At 36.4% G+C, this 19,508-nt stretch overlaps 1 protein-coding gene across 1 annotated transcript; it reads right to left on the minus strand.

Annotated features, from left to right (window-relative positions):
* Nucleotides 1–12,456: 12,456 nt before the first annotated feature.
* LOC138348797 (uncharacterized) lies at nt 12,457–14,157 on the minus strand. Its single transcript, XM_069298377.1, has 2 exons — nt 13,562–14,157; nt 12,457–13,036 (listed from the first exon to the last, which is right to left on the minus strand). The coding sequence occupies exons 1-2, from the start codon at nt 14,155–14,157 to the stop codon at nt 12,457–12,459; spliced, it is 1,176 nt and encodes a 391-aa protein (XP_069154478.1).
* Nucleotides 14,158–19,508: the final 5,351 nt, after the last annotated feature.

The raw sequence follows: 19,508 nt of genomic DNA on the forward strand, positions 1-19,508 counted from the left end.
ATAATAATTCCTTCTAAGAAAGTCCATAATTTTACCAAGCATATTACGTAGTCAAAACTGTGTACTCAATATTTGAACATATATAAAATACTCTAAATATTCAACCTAAATATAAACCCTTTAAAATCTAAACTATCATACTCAATATTTGAAAAAAAAATCATTCGTAGTTACAACATAAAAGAAAAACAACCATCAGTTTGGGGTGATAAATCAGGATTAAAATAATTAATACAACTAGGTATAGAACAATGAATAATAGAAGAGAATATCTTAATCCTACTGCAAAGTTCACGAGTCAAAGAAGCAAACCCTTTTAAGAGGTTTGTAAGAATTATCTTTTGAGACAGTGGTATTAGATCTTTGGAGCTAAGCCTACAAAAATTAGGGTAATGTTCTATATAAACATGAGTAAAAGGTTGAGTTAAGTGTACGATTTGTAAGATTGACCTTATCTTCATGAGCAGTGGTCGAAGAAGTTGGTGGATCTAAAGAAGTCATTGACATTGAATCCATGGTGTTCGTGAAAATTTTGAATGCCTCTATGGATCTCGCTCAATCCCAAAAACGTTACAATGCCACAACAACTCGAGGATGATCAGTCGGAGCTGCAATAGTTTCCTCAGGTCTGATGAGTAGCTCGAATGGATTAGAGATTTGGTATTGTGTTGTCTACGCGAGTTGAAATTGGAAGAAGTTTAGTCTGGTTTCCTTTTGATTTTTGTTGATGATAGAATGAGTGAGAAAAGTCATGGTAATTAAAAGTAGTTTAAAATTAGGAGGTTAGTTAAGTTTGTTAGAAAATATTACATTGGTCTTTTAGTCAGTTAATTTCCTTTCTCATTAATGTGCATATAAAAACAGAAATAAAATACTTATCAACTTAGTTAGTAAGTGATACGACCTAACCAACTTGGCCGTGCGGGCACCCTCTCTAACACCTATGAAGGAGAACCCTTATACCCTAAAGGTTTCAACATGCAGAAAATTAACGAAATACAGACATAATAGAGATACAAATCTTTATAAAGAAACTCTTTTTCACGAACTAGTAAAGACTTGTAAAGTAATTAATAACCCCAAGGATCCAGCCTAGCAGGTACAAGATCTACTAAGAGTAAAATTTGGACAAGATAACAGAAGACACAACTCCCACTATGCACAAAGAGAATAGAAGCTGCTGGGGAATTTCTTCGTCTTCACTTAATGAAACATCAACAATCCTGCATCCAGACAATGTCAAAATACATAGCAAGAGTAGTATCAGTGCAACCACACGTACTAGTTTGAATCATAGGTCAACCTAATGCCTACCTTATAATGTATGAAATAAACAATATGATCATGTATTAAACCACTCGCTTCTCCACCTTTACCCTCTTCTAGGACACCTATGATTTACCCAATACTCTGAATACTAATCACCTTCTAAAAAACTACCACTATTACTTTTATTATATCATAGACTAAACATGCTAATCTCATTGAATATCCCTAAGTACCACCTCCTTCCTTTACAACTAGAATCGTATCATACCCTCAATTTCTCATTACCATGCCTAACAAAGAACACATAATTTCCTTGCATCAAGCTCTAACCTTAGGCCAATTTCTTTTGGTTCTTACCAAAACGAACACTCCTCGCTATTGACCACTCGACCCTAGGACATCTTGACCTTTCACTATTTCCTGACAAGTAGACAAAATAAAACATAGCAACGTCACCAACCATTTGCATGCATACACATAATATACTAAACTCGGTCATCAAGGATTCCGGATGAATATAATATGCTTCAAAACACACATTTATCACAGTTAGTTGGTCCTCTCACATAACCGAATTCAATTACCCTCTCATAGACCCCAAATAGTTAGCTTGTCGGAATATGACAATTCGATCCTAGATAGCTTATCGAAGCGTGGCAATCTCATAAAATGTTGTGCTAGAACGTGGCAACCCAATCAAAAGTCATGCCAAAACATGGAAACTGATCTGAATTAGCTTTCCGGAATGTGGCAATCCAATATGTATTCACACACTACAATAACAATCACAAGTATATCATCAAGATCATACATTTACATTGTCACGCCACGAACCTACACTCCGGATGTGGCTGACACTTGAATATCATTTCTAGCCCCAAGAGAACCCTTGTCCTGACTTACTTACTCAGCTGAAAACAATATTTATATCTATAATGATAATGAAATGAACAAAAGGACAAAGATCTTACTGTCTATGAAGCCTTTAACACAATGAATATGAATGTTGGACAAACCCCACAACATCCTAATAAACTAAACTACAAAGTAAATATAGGTGTCCTCCAGAATGCGAGGAGGCTCACCAATAGACTCTGAATGCTCAACATGGATCACCGAGGTGCTGGATGATGATCCTAGTACTAGTATGTGAGTTAGAGTGCTAACATACAGGTTTGAAAGACCTAACGAAAGAAACACTTATCTTAGCTCTTCTCAACTCGTGAATAACTGAACTGAATATTAAAAATATAAAACACATGATATATAAATATAGAAAGATAATAAAACAACTGGAAAAATTCCGTTCATTTAAAGTAAAACAAGAACAAACATAACTTAACACATAAAAAGTAATATAACTTTTGTAGGAGATTCTATAACCAACAACAATCACTATGAGCCTATGCGATGGTACAACATTTTACCTCATGTTTCCAAGGACCGTCCTATACCTTTCCATTGGTATTAAACCTGAACCACTAAGTAGACACACTAGTCTATGCTAAAAAGCACTAAGGAATCATCTAAAATGTATCATCCTTTTTCTACCCAGGATGTCCATATAGTTTATGGAGACTTGAGTTGATATGAAATCACATCCCCATATCGGTGATCGATATTACTCCAAAATAAACTTAGCTCATGTGTTTTTAAAACAACTTCGTTTATTGGTTTGATATAACTACAAAAATCTTAGCTCAAAAGGTTCTCTTGGAATCGATGTTCCCTTTTTTACTCAAATGTGAAATATTTATAAACTCCTAGCTAATACTAAGTTCCCTTATAACTTTTTAAAAATGAACAACTCTTCAATCTTTACTTAACTTGAAACTGGAGTTTTAAAAACAAAGTTAAAAATGTTATAAAGACTCTTGCTAAATTTATAAACTTTAGTTTGACTTGCTTCTTAATTTCTAGAATTGACTATTAACTTCTCTTGACTTTGATCTTAACTTTCCTTGAATTGAATTATAGATTCAAGGTTCATGATCTCATGTCTATGGATCAATTTATGATGTTTAGATGTACCATAGAGTGTTGTAATTTACTAGAAAACATAGGTACATTACTAAGGAACTAGTACGAAAAGAAGAGGAGAATTGACGTCCCTGGCGATTAGAGAGGCGCGGGGCGCCAACCCTCAAAGTTTAGAGAAATTTCTATGTTGCTCTTTCTGGGGCGACGCCCTAGAGACAAAATTTCAGAGGAAAGATAGTGGCGTTCTGGCAAGCACGGTGCCCCAAGCCCTGCCAAGAAAATCTCTGACTTTTCTCCTTCAATTTTCATCTTTAAACCCTATAAAATTCAATGGTTCTTCTCCCCAGGCGCTTACAATAATTCGTACCATCAATATACAATAGATTTTGATTTGAATTTTCTCCCGGAATTTACCCTTTCCAAAATTTGGAATAGACTTTCTTCAATCTTACAACCCAATATCCGAACGGCATAACTCACTCATACAACCTCAGAATCGCTCAAACTTGGCAGCTTTGGGAACACAATTCCAAGATATTTCCAACCATATCTAAAAGAGCTAGGATATATTATCCATTGAAGTTTACAAGAAAAATAACTTTTAACTTACTTAGAAAATTTGAGATTTCCTTACACTTTCTAGAAATAACTATTCCCAAATTATAAACTTCCTTCTAGTAATTTCTAGTGATGATATTTTAAAATATCTCCCCCTTGTGATTGATTGTTAGTCTTACTAGGCTAAGGGTAGCAACATCAAGTTCAAACACCCACCATCAAAAGTAACAAACAACATGCTTACTCATAATTTATATAGTACTAAGAAGAAAATTAGTACCTTGGTCTACATTTTCTTTGGACTCAAAGAGATGTGGATATATCTTTTTCATGTGTATATAAGTCTTTAAAATTTAAAATATTTCAATCTTCCAAATCAAAAACCCAAAAATCCCTTAGAAAAATCATAAGACTTTATTGAAGCCAAAATTCAAGGAAATGCTTAAATTGGAGATTTTAGTGGTGATTCTTAATCAAACAAAGGATTAGTTTCATCAAGGTATGAATTTTGATCCTTAAAAATCTCTTCATCAAGAATCCCAACTCTCAAGAAGTTTTCTGAAGTCTTCAACTTGAATCGTCCAAATTTCATGATTTTACCACGGGTTCTTGCACTAACGATTCCTAAACATTGGATACTGATGTAATTGATATGTTGTTGATTATTTTAACCTAAATTACCTATGAACACATGAATTGGATGAACCCTAGATTTTTACTATGTTATGGGTTACTTGATATTGACTTAATGATTATGAATTCTAGTGTAGAATTTCGTGAGTTATCTAATGATGCAAGAATTGTGTTAAATTGATATATAGGTGTTATTCGATTTATTAATATTTATTTAATTGACCTGGTTTCACTAATTATCATAGTTTCTATATTGAATTATTGTTCATGGTCATTGGTTAGGGTGTTATGGTATTGAATTGGATGATTTAGCATCGAATTGAGGTGTTGAGGATGTTGTGGTGGTAAGCTTTCCTATTTTCTTAATTTTGATGTTAATTATACTTTAATTATATTAGGATTGGTATGGTCCGCTTATGGTGGCGGTGTTTTGTGATTATTTGCAATTGATGTGGTCTTGTTGGCGTTACTTTATGTATTATGATGATCATGGCCTTGCCGGCAAACTACATGAAGTAATGTGGATATTTGTGTAGTTGATTATGTGAAGTATGATTATATATACGTATATGCCCGTAATGTGAATGTTTGATATATATTAGGAGATAATGTTAGACTATGAATATGTGCTTATATGTGTAGTCTTAGAGTTGATTCATTATTGTTCCTACTTGACTATATGAGTCTATAATGGTTATATTGATGATGTTGCAGTAATGTATAGGGTGACATAAAGATTATAAGGGTCATCTTAAATGCTTTAAAGAATGATATGCTATATGTGATAAGTTACAAGAATATTGTGTCTTGTTTGGTAGACTTGTGTCCCTTACATGATATATGTATTAATGTTATTAGATTATGATATGTATTGAATAGGTAGGCTTATTTCACACTTGTCATATATGAATGAAATATATTTTAGACCTTAGAGAATGTTATGAAGGTCGTGTACGTGGTAAAGGTTCTGTTATGATTGTTGAAGTCGAGAGTTGTAATGGTATCCTTCATGTAATAAAATGGTGGACTGAAGGTTAATTGGCTAGAACGACATCATATTATTACTTAGGAAAGTCGTAATAAGCTATCTTAGTTGCCATTTAAAGCAATACCTAGTGGACCTCTTTGGAAGGGTGAATGTGATTCTATTATGAAATCAATAAGGAACCTCTTCATGTGATCCTTTAATGTCAATTATTCTTTGAGTAACAAGTCTAGCATCGAGTGATTATATTAAGGGAAGTATCTCTACTTGAGAGTGAGACTAGAGTACAATGTACCTCTACTTGAAAATGAGTCTAGAGTGCATTAAATCCATTCATATTCCTTAACCATGTGTCTACATGGGATATGTTCTAGTTCTACCCTTTGAAAGTAGAACACCCTCATCGGAGTAGGTTAGAACTCCGGATTCTATCTCTAGCTATCATGGTCTATGTCGGTTATTTTCTATTCTAATCATATGGAATACCTATTAGCATTTAAGAATTTCTATGAAGTTTAGGTGGTTGTATGGGACGCTATCTAGACATTGCACAATAGGCTTTAAAGATATTACAGGGAGTTCCTAGGTCTTTTCCAAGACCACTACTTGAATATCCATTATGTGATGTATGAGTCTCTATGAACTAATGATCTAATGACTTTTATTATGGAGTATTTAAATGGAAAAAGTACTTTTCTAGATTAGTTAAGGGTTGTCTAGTTAAGGTGTGAAGGGGGCGTAGGAATGATCACTTTGTATCTTACCTATATGAGTCTTAAGAATGACTCTAGTTAGGGAAGATGTTGATTATGACACGATCCAAACAAACAAAGTCTTAAGGGTTATTCAGGTAGTCTTGAAGAGGTCAATCATGGACGTTATCTTCTTGATCTACTTAAGTAAGTCTTTTGAAAGCCTTTGATGGGGAAATGTCATAGTATATATATGTTGATATGTTTTATGTCTTTAAGTGTGTATGTAACTCATTATAAGTAGTCTTGAGTATCATTTAGTTATGTTTAGGGAGGTTGTATAGGCGGTCTCTCTTAGTGTTGCTTAAGTGAGTCTTACGATAGATTTTAGTGAGGAGACTACATGATAGGAAGTGTTAAAATGGAAAAGAAAGCACTTCGTAGTAACATTGAAGAACTTCACTGTACAGTGAAATAGAGTTACTCTAAAGTGACTCTAAAAATTATGATGTTTGGTTTAAATGTTATCTTATGTGTTTCTAAGTTGATAAATGTTGTCCTTATGATTATAATATTATTTTTAATTGAAAAGATGCATATTTCTAATAAATGTCTGTTTTCTTGATTTTCTTACATTATCCCATACTTAGTACATGTGGTTGATCTAATTCCATTCTTGTATCTATCTCTATAGTTACTGGTAGGTGAGGACCATTTGGAAAGGAAGACTTGAACCATAGCATTACTCAAGAGAAATTGAAGTATATCCTCCTTTGACTTGAGGGAATAAATGTCTTTTATATTTTATATTAGAAGTATTGTAATAGAATAGTATTTCTATATTAGTATTGTATATGGGACGTGGCCCAAGTATCCTCATGCCTTAAGATTGATGAGATTGAGACTTAGTATTTCCTATGACTTTATAAAAAACAAATTTGTAAAGACTATGATATGTTTTGTGAAAAGTTTTTATTCCGCCACTACTTTTCATTATGCATATGAAATTAATGATATATAAAGGATCGTACAAGACCTCCGAGAGGTCAGCTACACTGGTTGCAATCAAAGATTTCCCCTATATGGGTGTGGTTGTCACGATAGGAATGTAGACCCTAGATAAGACCGGCGTCGTTGACCTCTCAGAGATCGCAGACAAGACTAGATACGTCATACATACTTCTTCTAGGTTAATTTTAGCAGAAAATTTGAAACTTTTGTTTCTTGACATACATTTGTACATACTACTTAACATCATAGGCGTTCACAAATCAACTATCTAATAAAAAGATATTCAAATGAAAGAATCAGATCATGATTTTATCAAACATATTTTTTTTGCAAAAATGGCACCAATTCAAAGTCTGAACAAAAGTGGAAACAAAGGCTACAAGAACATGCTCCACTAGCTATAGACTACATCTACGCTAGATAATAACGGTATACATCCTTGATAAGCTCAAACTTACTTATTATTTGAGAAGTAAAGCGGTCGTTTCATGTAAATAACCCAACTAGTGAGGCTGGGATCGTTTCCACGAGGAAAATAGTTTAGACTTAACTTTAACCTATTATTACTATTGTTCGGTCAATTACTTCCTTGGAATGAAAAACAATAAAAGGGGGGTTTCCATATCAAAATGAATGAAAATAACTAACGAAATTGAAATCGACACTTAACAGAATGTTGGAGTTTAATCAATTAATCAAAGTAACTAGGGTTTACGTGTTCCCCACAGGTTCATAACTTGATAATTCTAACTATAAAAATTCTTTTCTAGTATCTTGCATGCAAAGTGAAAAGTTATGTATTTCTAAATCCTTGGTCCGGCATCTAGAAAATCTCACTCCGCACCTTCGTCCATCTACGTGTGTTGCTAACCTAACCCTTATCTTTACCTCATATTAGGCATCGTATTCGATATTTGACTAAGTTATTACCTCATACCAATCAATACTAGCCTATTAGATAGTACACACTAAATCTATGTTGATAATTCTTTTACTATTATCTACCTCCTTGGTCCGGCAAGTAGCATTAAGGCGAGTTCTAACGTTGTCCATCCGTTAAAAAGACTTTTAAGCGAAAGAATTATTAATACATGCAAGACACTATTCTAGAATTGTTATTTTAGGTAGGTTTTACCTCATCATTTGCCTATGGTTACCACAACCCTAGTTATGGAGTTAAGTTACCCATAGTCATAATCACAATATTCAAATATATTATATAAGAATTCATGTACTTACTTCAATGAGAAAGAGTTAAAATCCGAAAGTTTTCTTGATTAATTACCAAAAATCACTTGCAAGAATCTCAAAGTAATCAAAAATCTCACAAAAAGTCTAATGATAATCCAAAGTCTCACAATACAGTGTCTACTAATAAGGTGTCTAACAATACGGAGTCTAACCTCAAAAACGAGATTTTTCGAACTATTTATAGAAAATAAAAACCTGATTAAACAAGGACTCTATTTGCTGGAAATTTGTCAAAACGCGGCTGGGTCGACGGACCTCGCGACGGATCGTCTTGGTCATGACGGACCGTCATGGACTCCGTCGTCCCATACTTGTGCAATTTATGTTGCTGCTTTTATGAATACCCTTGACGGTAAGTATGACGGACCGTCATAGGAACAACGGTCCGTCGAGGGTCTTCGTTCCAAAAAACTTAAACTCTTGGAATATGGGTACTGGGATAGCTTCTCTGAACTTCATGACGAACCTGCAGGGCGGATCGTCATGGACTCCGTAACCCCACACTTGGTCAGACTTCCCCATCTTCCTTCAGCAATTGCACTACGCTGCCACCTACGGACTGTCACAAGCACGACAGACCGTCACAAGCTCTGTAGGTGGTCTCTTCTGCATTTCTTCGCTCAAAATCTCCGCATTCATCTTTGGACAGATTTCCTTCAAATAAAGAGAAATTTATATAAAAATTATCACAAAAAGGCTTTTGGACACACTAAGTCCGGATGAAAGCTCCACGTTTGATAGCTGCACGTCAACCTGTAAGCTCTAGGGTTCACCTGTGCCTGCACCTAAAATTGTAGAATTGTATAAGATTAGTACACACTTGTACTAAGTATGGGTATATGCAAGCACACACCAAGGACATGCATGAGTAAGAATAACTCTTTGCTAACAACATGATTATGGAATGTCAAGTCAGTGGACTTACCAAAATGGGATTAGGAGAGTTAGTGAGCTTTCCAAATTAGGATTAGGAAATTCACGCCATGAGAGTATCATAAATCATCATACATATCATACTGCACACAGTACATAAAATCTTACACATAGCACATATCGTTTTGCATATAGCACATAACATCTTACACATAGCACATATCGCTTTGTATATAGCACATAACATCTTTCATGTCATTCATTCATATGCCATGACACCTTGGAATCATGGACATTACATTAAGACATCCAAAAATGAGAGCTCAACATATGGGACCTCAACTAGGGAGCCTTCTTTAGCAAACACAGAGTCTGTTTCATTCATTCATACGTACTTTACTTTTTTCATTCATAAGATAGTGTGAACACCAGCTATACCTAGGATGTAGTTTAAGACTTTCATCAAGTTCGTTGTGCAATTATCAAGAATAAACTAGTGTAATTACTTAGGTCTATATCACCTCTATATTATCCTATCCTAACAGTTTTGGTATCATTCATTTCATTATGTGCATCATTTGAGGCTGGACTCATTCATTAATTGGGAACTTTAACTGACATAGATAATGTAAGCATTATGAAAACCAGTGTCTTCCCCACACCGAAAAGAGGTGGAATTGCTGGCAAAAGTGACCCAAAACATGCTAGCATACATCAATATTGAACCCTGCTAGATCTCTGTATTGGCCGTATAGGTTCGAAGACTAGGAGATATCAGGAGGCCCATACCTAGCAATGACGGACAGTCTCATCTCATGAGAGTTAGGTGAACCTCTTCCCTTCAAAAAATAAGGCATCACCTCTCATAGTTAGTCTATCGGTGCTCAGTATGAAGTTTCATTACATTCAACTCATACGTCACGGAAGCTAGGTTCTAGTATGAAGACATCATAGCTCAATAGATTATTTCTCATCTCATCATTAGTATTAAGTGTATTATTCTCAATACTTTCATTAGAGTGTTCTTAGAGACTGGTCTTTCTATTAACTTTAAACTCTCATAGGTGAGTATGTTTTGGTATCATTCACTTAGGCTCATTTTGGTTTGATCCACATGACTTGGGGACCCAAGGTTGATCCCTAATGCCTTCATTTTATTTTTCCTTAATTTTTCTTTTCATTTTTCGCTCATTGGAACTGAGAGGATCTGGGATCAAACCACCACAACCTAATTTTCTTTTTCTTTCCTTCTCTTTAATTTATCTCCTTATGTCCGAGATGGTGTGGGTTCGAACCCCCACAGCCCCACTTTAACTTTTTTCTCTTTAATTTTTCCATAAAACTGCATAGAGGTCGTGGGTTCGATTCCCACACGCCTCAACTTTTATTTTATTTTTATATTCCTTCAATCTGACTGAAAGGTGGTGGGTTCGAATTCCAATCCTCTCATTTATTATATTTTTATTTCATTTTCGGATCAAGGCACATGGGTACGAATCCCACATGTCACATTCTCTCTTTCTCCCATTATTTCAATAATTTTTAACATGGTGAGATCATAGGTTTGATTCTTAGTGGCCTCACATATTTTAATTCATTTTTACATAGCATGATAATCCCCTTAGCTTGGCCGAAACTCATCAACAAGATGCTGGAAATTTTTACGGCATAGTTTCTCACTTCTTTAATATTAAATGTTTAGACGTTTTAAGTAGTTTTTAGTGAGTTCATTAGGTGCATTTTCATGGATTCATTTGACTATTAGTTTGAACTCAAATCAGCATTTTTACATAACTTATGAACATCACGATTTAAGCAAGTTTGTGCACATGAAATACAACCATAAACATGTAATTTTTCGATCTTGAATCCAGGATTGTATAACACGGCTACATATTGCACACCCATCATTTTTCATATCAATTTGGACAACATGCTTAATATTAACATAATTCCAAACATACACACATAATCATCATAAAAGCACATTACATCCCTAAAATTCGACCAGCAAACATACCCAACCTATGATTCGATGGGAGCTAGTGACAAGGACATGCAACAGGGAACAACCCTAGTTTTCTGAATAGATTCTTCTGAACCTTAGGGGTCTCTTGGGAAAGGTACCAAGATAGAAGAGAATTTATACCTTTTTGACGTTCAAACCTTGACTTTATTCCCAAAACATTACCCAAAGATCAGTCTGAATCCCCTCAACTTCAACACCAATTCGACAGACAAACCCTCTCTTTGCCTAACATGTTTATTAGCATTTGTTTTCTTATATTTTTGCATGAGTTCTTCAAGTGTGAAGAACTTTGGCCAATTTTCTCTTCTTGTAATTGTTTAGGCTGATAGAACATGAAAGTGAAGAGAGAATGATCGTATGTTGAGTGATAAACGTGAGTAAGGAGACTTTTCTTAGCATTAGGAGTTTAGTTTAGGACTTAGTCAAATAAGGTTTAATTAAATGGTAAAAATGTTATTTCCTTTTTATTTTAAATTAGACAATAAATATTAATTAATTAAATTAATAACCAATTTAAGTAATAACAATTTAAATCATTGCTTCAACCTAGGTTCGAACCTGGGTGGAGCAAGACTTCACTTCAAAGGTAAATTTTCGGCCCTCTCTCCCCAAATTGCCCCTCTACCTTATTCATTAAATAATTTATTACATATCTAGGGTAATACGATACTACTCTTAGCCTAAAAAACTACCATTTTACCGCTAGTCCCTCCAAACTAAGATTTCCCCTTTTTAAGTTCGATAAAGACTCATCCGGGTAAATAATCATATTCAAGAACCCTACATGGCTGGACCCAAACATTCCTAGCTCAACTAAATCCCCGAGTTAGGTAACTTGGCTGCCACAATGGTTCAGAGGTCTGGTTCTACACTCATAAAAACCTATGAACCCGGTCTAATCGTAGGCATTCTAGACAAATTAAGCATTATTTAGCATAACCATTTTTAGGGTTGTTACATTATCCCTCCCCCCCCCCCCCCCCTTAAGAACATTCGTCCCTGAATAACACTACTAACTATCTTGCATAATGCCAGTCAGATGATAATATAAATACTATTTACAAATAAGCAATAGCAACAAAGAAAGATAAGGAAACATAGACTTAAGAGTAGGAAGTCTAACCTCAAGAGCTGAAAACATGAGGGTAGCGGGATCTCATATCGTCCTCGGCCTCCTACGTAGAACCCTCAACAAGGTGATTCCTCCACAGTACATTCATTGTGGCAACCTCCTTGTTCCTAGGCCGCCTGACCTGTCTGTGTAAAATCTCAACAGGTACCTCCTCATAGGACAATTTTTCATCAACCCCCAAACCATCAACAGGTAAAATCGATGATGGATCACCTAGGCTGTTTTTTAACATAGAGACATGAAAGACTGGATGAACAGAAGCTAGATCCGCAGGCAATGCCAACTCATAGGCCACCTCACCCACACGTTGTAGGATCTCATATGGCCCAACATACCTCGAATTCAACTTCCTTTTCCTGCAAAACCTCATCAGCCCCTTAATATGTGATCTCTTCAAATAGACCTGGTCACCAGCATCAAACTCTAAGGGTCGTTTCTTGTTGTCTGCATAGGATTTCTTCCGACTGTAAACAGTAGCCATCCTATCCCTAATCACCCTAACCTTCTCTAAGGCCTCATGAATGATCTCTGGACCAAAGATGGATGACTCTCCAACCTCGAACCACCCAGCTGGAGACATACATATCTTACCATATACTGTCTCAAACGGTGCAATCCCAATCCTGGAGTGATAGATATTATTATACGAGAAATCTATCAAAGGTAGATGGTCGTCCCAACAACCCCTGAAGTAAATCACACACGCCCTCAACATATCCTCCAATGTCTGAATGGTTCTCTATTCTTTCACATCATTCTGAGGGTGAAAGGCAGTACTAAGCTTCACATGTGTGCCTAATATCTTCTGGAAGGATCTCCAGAAATGTGAAGTGAATTGAGTTCCTCTATCTGAAATGATAGACAAAGGAATCCCATGCCATCTCAAAATCTCATCAAATGTAGAGTCTCGCATAATACTCGACACTATAAGTAGACTTCACAAGGATAAAGTGGGAAGACTTAGTCATCCTGTCCACAATAACCCATATGGATTCATGTTGTCTCCTAGTCTTCGGAAGACCAACATCAACATCAAAACCTTGATCATATGACTAAGACCGCCAGGCTTAAGATGTTCCTCCTTGACCTGTTAACTATTAGGAAATTTGGCCACGTATTCTGCAATGTCCTTTTTCATGCCATCCCACCAATAGATCTGCTTATGATCATGATGCATCTTGGTGGAACCTGGATGTATGGAATATCTGGAACCATGGGCCTCTTCAATGATCCTGCTCCGCAAATAATCCACATCTGGTACACATAACCTGTCCAAGTACCTAAGTATGCCATCATCTCCCAAAGAAAAAGACTCATTCATCTTAACCAACGCTGAGTCCTTCAGCTCCATCAACATAACATCAAGATGCTGACCCTCTTTGAGTTCAACGACTAATGATGATTCATAACTAGGATGAACTGAAACAACCCTACTAGTAGAGTCATGTAACCACACACCCAGTCTATCCAGTCTATGCATATCTTTCGTCAACTCCTTCTTCTCATCCTCAACGTCAATTGTACTTCCGATGCTCATCCTTCTCAAACCATCAGCTACAATATTAGCCTTACCTAGATGGTAGTGGACATTCATGTCATAGTACTTCAATAGCTGTAACAATCTCCGTTGACGTAGATTCAACTCCCTCTGTGTGAACACGTACTGGAGACTCTTGTGGCCTGTGAACACATCAACATTAACCCCATACATGTAGTGCCTCCACGGCTTCATTGCAAACACCATAACTGCCTACTCCAGGTCATGAGTGGAATAACTCTTTTCATAAACCTTGAGCTATCTGGACACATAAGCTATCACTTTACCATCCTGCATAAGAACACAACCCAAACCAACCCTAGATGCATCATATTACACAATGTAATCTCACCAAACATAGGAAAAGTAAGAACTTGGGCTGAAGTGACTCTATCCTTGAGCTCTTAGAAACTCTTCTCACAAGCCTCAGTCCATTCATACTTGGACTTCTTCTTGGTCCAAGATGTCAGTGAGGCAGCAATGGAACAAAAACCTACTTGCGATAATAACCAGCCAATCCCAAGAAGCTACGAATATCTGTGGGAGTAGGAGGTTTTGGCTTGTTCATAACAGCTTTAGTCTTCCTGAGATCTACCTCCACACCTTTGCCGGACACAACATGACCTAAGAAGGTCACGAATATAAGCCAGAATTCACACTTGCTGAATTTGGCATACAACAAGTGTTTTCTAAGTACCTGCAAGGTTAGTCTCAAATGTCGTTCATGCTCTTCCATGGCCTTAGAGTAGATGAGAATGTCATCAATGAATTTTATGACGAAGGAGTCAAGATATTCACGGAAGACCCTGTTCATGAGATCTATAAATGCAGCAGGTGAATTCGTGAGATCAAATGACATAACTAGGAACTTATAATGACCATAATGGGTACGAAAGTCTATCTTTGGTATATCTCCATCCCTAACCATGAGCTAATGTTACCCTGAACGAAGAAGATCAATCTTCAAGAAAAAACTAGACCCCTGGAGTTGTCAAACAAGTAATCTATTCTGGGAAGTGGATACTTATTCTTGATAGTGACTTTATGGAGCTATCGATAATCGATACACATTCTAAGGGTTCCATCTTTCTTTTTCATAAATAACATTGGAGCGCCCTAAGGGGATATACTCAACTGAATGAAACCCTTATCAATGAGATCTTTTAAATGTATCTCCAACTCTTTGAGTTCAGCATAAGACATTCTATAAAGAGGGATTGAAATTGGTGTCGTACGAGTTCTAAGTTGATACAAAGGTCAATCTCTCGGGGGGGGGGGGGGGGGGGGGAAATCTCTCGGGGTGGAGGAACTCCACGCAAATCATCAGGAAATACATCTTGGAACTCATTCACTACAGGCACTGAGTCTATGGCAGAAATGTCATGATCTTAATAATTAACACTTACAAGATTACACAATAATCCCGTGGACATCATTTTATTGGCCTTAAGGTTCAAAATCAAGGAATTAGGACGACTCCAGTTGTACCCCTTCCAGACTAGTTTTCTTCATTAGGGAAATGAAATCTTACAACCCTATTACGAACATCCATACAAGCATAACAACTATGAAGCCAGTCCATACCAAGAATAACATCAAAATCATGGATGGATAACTCAACCAAATGTGCACATATAGTCTTACCACATACAACTATTGGGCAATCCTTGTATACTCTATCAGTTCTTACATTTTCTCCTACATGTACTAACGACTATAGGATTATGCAGAACTTCAGACCATATATCAAAAGTGAAAGCAAGTAAAGGAGTTAGAAAGGAACGAGTATACCCTTGGATGAACTAACTCCCCTTGAATGGAGAGTCCTTTCTTAAATCTGGGCTTATCCTTCATTTCAATACTACTCTTCCTTGAAAAATTCTTCTCAGCTTGCCTTCACTTGTTCCCTACCCTAGTATGCTTCCTCTTCCTGCTTTCCTCCCCTTGTTGGACATGGACCATAAGCCTGGAATGGTCCATGCTATCATGCAACATAGATGCCCTACATTCCTCCTCGAGATTCTCAGCAATCTAAGATCCAGTGTAAACGGGAGGATTCACCCTCATGAAGTCCCTTAACCTGCTAGCCATGGTGCTGGAAGGTGTGTTCTCCCTGGAAACACCTCCTTACTCCGCCTGGGCTGTCATAGCCTGATCTTGTAATGTGATGGCTTGGGCCATCTGTACCAAGGTGGTCCTCACTTATCCCTCTGTCAACCCAGTTGGGATAACATGCATCTCCATTCCAGCAGCTGGAGCCTGGGGAGGAACTTGATTTACCGCAGCAACTGCTCCTCCAAACTCTCCGCCTGCATTTCTCGTCATATTCATCTTTCTGAATCTCAAGATTTGATTTTAGATACGCTCTTAATACCAAGAAATAAAACTTTATAAGTAGGCACGCTAAGTTCAGAAGAAGGGAATTTTCTTACGCATCCATCATGTGTCTCTAATTCAGGATAGTGGTGCCCTTCACTACAATGACTTAGAAACTACTCAATGTGGTTGATGTGAACTTATTATCCTCGGAATTTAACCTAGTGCTCTGATATTATCCTAACCTAACAGTTTTGGTATCTTTCATTTCATTATGTGCATCATTTGAGGATGGACTCATTTATTCATTGGGAACTTTAACTTCAACCGACATAGATCATGTGAGCATTATGAAATCCAGTGTCTCCCCCACACCGAAAAGAGGTGGAATCACCAGCCAAAGTGACCCAAAACATGCTAGCGTACATGGGAATTGAACCCCACCAGATCTCTGTATTGGCAGTATAGTTTCGAAGACTAGGAGATATCAGGAGACCCATACCCGGAAAAGACGGACAGTCTCATCTCATGAGAGTTACGTGAACATCTGCCCTTCCAAAAAGAAGGCATCACCACTCATAGTTAGTCTATCGGTGCTCAGTATAAAGTTCCATTACATTCAACTCATACGTCACGGAAGCTGGGTTCTAGTATGAGGACATCATTGCTCAATAGATTATTTCTCATTTCATCATTAGTATTAAGTGTATTATTCTCAATACTTTCATTAGAGTGTTCTTAGAGACCGGTCTCTTTATTAACTTTATACTCTCATAGGTGAGTACGTTTTGGTAACATTAATTTAGGATCATTTGTGATTGCTCTAATCTTTTACATTAGCCTCTTATCATATCATCACAACACTCATTATCTTTAGCACATTTGCTCTTCATAACCCACACCTTATTACGTGAATGTTCATTTCATCATATGTCAATTCACTTGGCCATTTACTGTGTCTCACACTCTTACTTAACCCTTCTAAAATTTCATCATTTCGTTGTGCATTTCATCATATGTCAATGCACTTGGTAATTTAGTGTTTTTCACACTCTTACTTAACCCTTCTATGGTTTCATCTTTTCATTGTTTATTTCATCATTTCAGTATAAACATCGTAGGTTCACTTACTTTTAAACATATGCTAAACTTATGGGTCTATACATAGAAGCCATGAGGCTTCATTTATAGTTCGTTTAAGTAATTCATTATATTCCTAAGATCATGTGGTAAAAGAATTATGCATCTTGTATATATGCCAAGATCTCGGTTTCAATCTAATTAGGCAACATTATTTTTGAACATATAATTGACGTATGACTTATGTATCCATACGGAACTGGGGCAAGGGAACCCGATTTCGAATCACTTGGACAACACTTACATTTTTATTTATTTTTGTTTGATCTACACGGCTTGGGGACCCAAGGTCGAGCCTGAACGCCTTCGTTTTATTTTTCCTTAATTTCTTTCTTCATTTTTCACTCATTGGGACTGAGAGGATGTGGGATCGAACCACCACAACCTAATTTTATTTTTATTTTCTTCTCTTTAATTTCTCTCCTTTTGTCCGAGGGAGTGTGGGTTTGATCCCCCACAACCCCACTTTAATTTTTTTCTCTTTAATTTTTCCTTGGTTCTGTTTATAGGTCGTGGGTTCAATTCCCACACAACTCAACCTTTTACTTTTCTTTTTATTACTCCTTAAATATGATTGAGAGGTGGTGGGTTCGAATCCCATTCCTCTCATTACCTAATTTTTTTTTAATTTCATATTAAGATCAAGGCACATGGGTTCGAATCCCGCATGCAACACTTCCTTTTTTTCACATTATTTCAATGACTTTTAACATGGTGAGGTCACGGGATCGATTCTCAGTGGACTCACATATTTTAATTCATTTTTACATAGCATGATAATCACCTAAGGTTGGCTGAAACTCATAAACAAGATGCGGGAAAGTTTTACAACATAGTTTGTCACCTCTTTCACATTAAATGTTTTGACATTTTAAGTAGTTTTTAGTGAGTTCTTTAAGTTCATTTTCATGGATTCATTTGACTATTAGTGTGCACTCAAATCACCATTTTTACATCACTTATGAACATCATGATTTAAGCAAGTTTCTGCACATGAAATACAACTATAAACATGTCATTTTTGAACTTGAATCCAAGAGTGTATATCACGGCTACACATTGCAGACACCATTTTTCACTTAATGTCGGACAACATTCTTAATATTCACATAATTCTAAAGATACACACATTAAAATAATCATCATGAAAACACATTACATCCCTAATTACTACCAGCAAACATACCCAACCTATGATTCGATGGGAGCTAGTCATAAGGACATGTAACGAGGAACAACCCTAGTTTTTGGAATAGATTCGTCTAAACCTCAGGGGTCTCTTGGGAAAGGGACCAAGAGAGAAGAGAACCCGTACCTTTTTGACGTTCAAACTTTGACTTTCTGCCCAAAACTTTCTCCAAAGATGACGTCCAAATCCCCTCAACTTCAACACCAATTCGACGGACAAACCCTATCTTTGCCTAACGTGTTGATTAGCGTTTGTTTTCTTATATTTTCGCGTGAGTTATTCAAGTGTAAAGAAATTTGGTCAATTTTCTCTTCATGTAATTATTTAGGAAGAGATAACATGAAAGAGAAGAGACAATGATCGTGTGTTGAGAGATAGACGTGAGTTAGGAGAATTTTCTTAGGTTTAGGAGTTTAATTTAGGACTTACTCAAGTAAGGTTTAGTTAAATAATAAGAAACTGATTTCCCTTTATTTTAAATCAGCCAATAAATATTAATTAATTAAATTAGTTACCAATTTAAATAAAAAGAATTTAAATCATTGCTTTCACCTGAGTTCAAACCCGGGTGGAGCAAGTCTTCAGTTCAAAGGCAAATTTTCGGCCCTCTCCACCCAAATTGCCCCTCCACCTTATTAATCAAATAATTAATTACATATTTAGGGTAATTATGATACTACTCTTAGCCTTGAAAAAGACCATTTTACCCCTAGACCCTCCAAACTTAGGATTTCCCCTTTTTAAGTCTAATAAAGACTCATCCGGGTAAATCTTCATATTCAGGAGCCCTATATGGCTGGACCCAAACTTTCCTCGCTCAACGAAATCCCCGAGTTAGTTGGCTTGGATGCCACAAGGTATAGATGTCTGGTTCTACGCGCATCAATCCATGTGAACCCGATCTAATCGCAGG

This window comes from Solanum lycopersicum, chromosome 5 (assembly GCF_036512215.1).
Source record: "Solanum lycopersicum chromosome 5, SLM_r2.1".
Lineage (NCBI taxonomy): Eukaryota > Viridiplantae > Streptophyta > Magnoliopsida > Solanales > Solanaceae > Solanum > Solanum lycopersicum.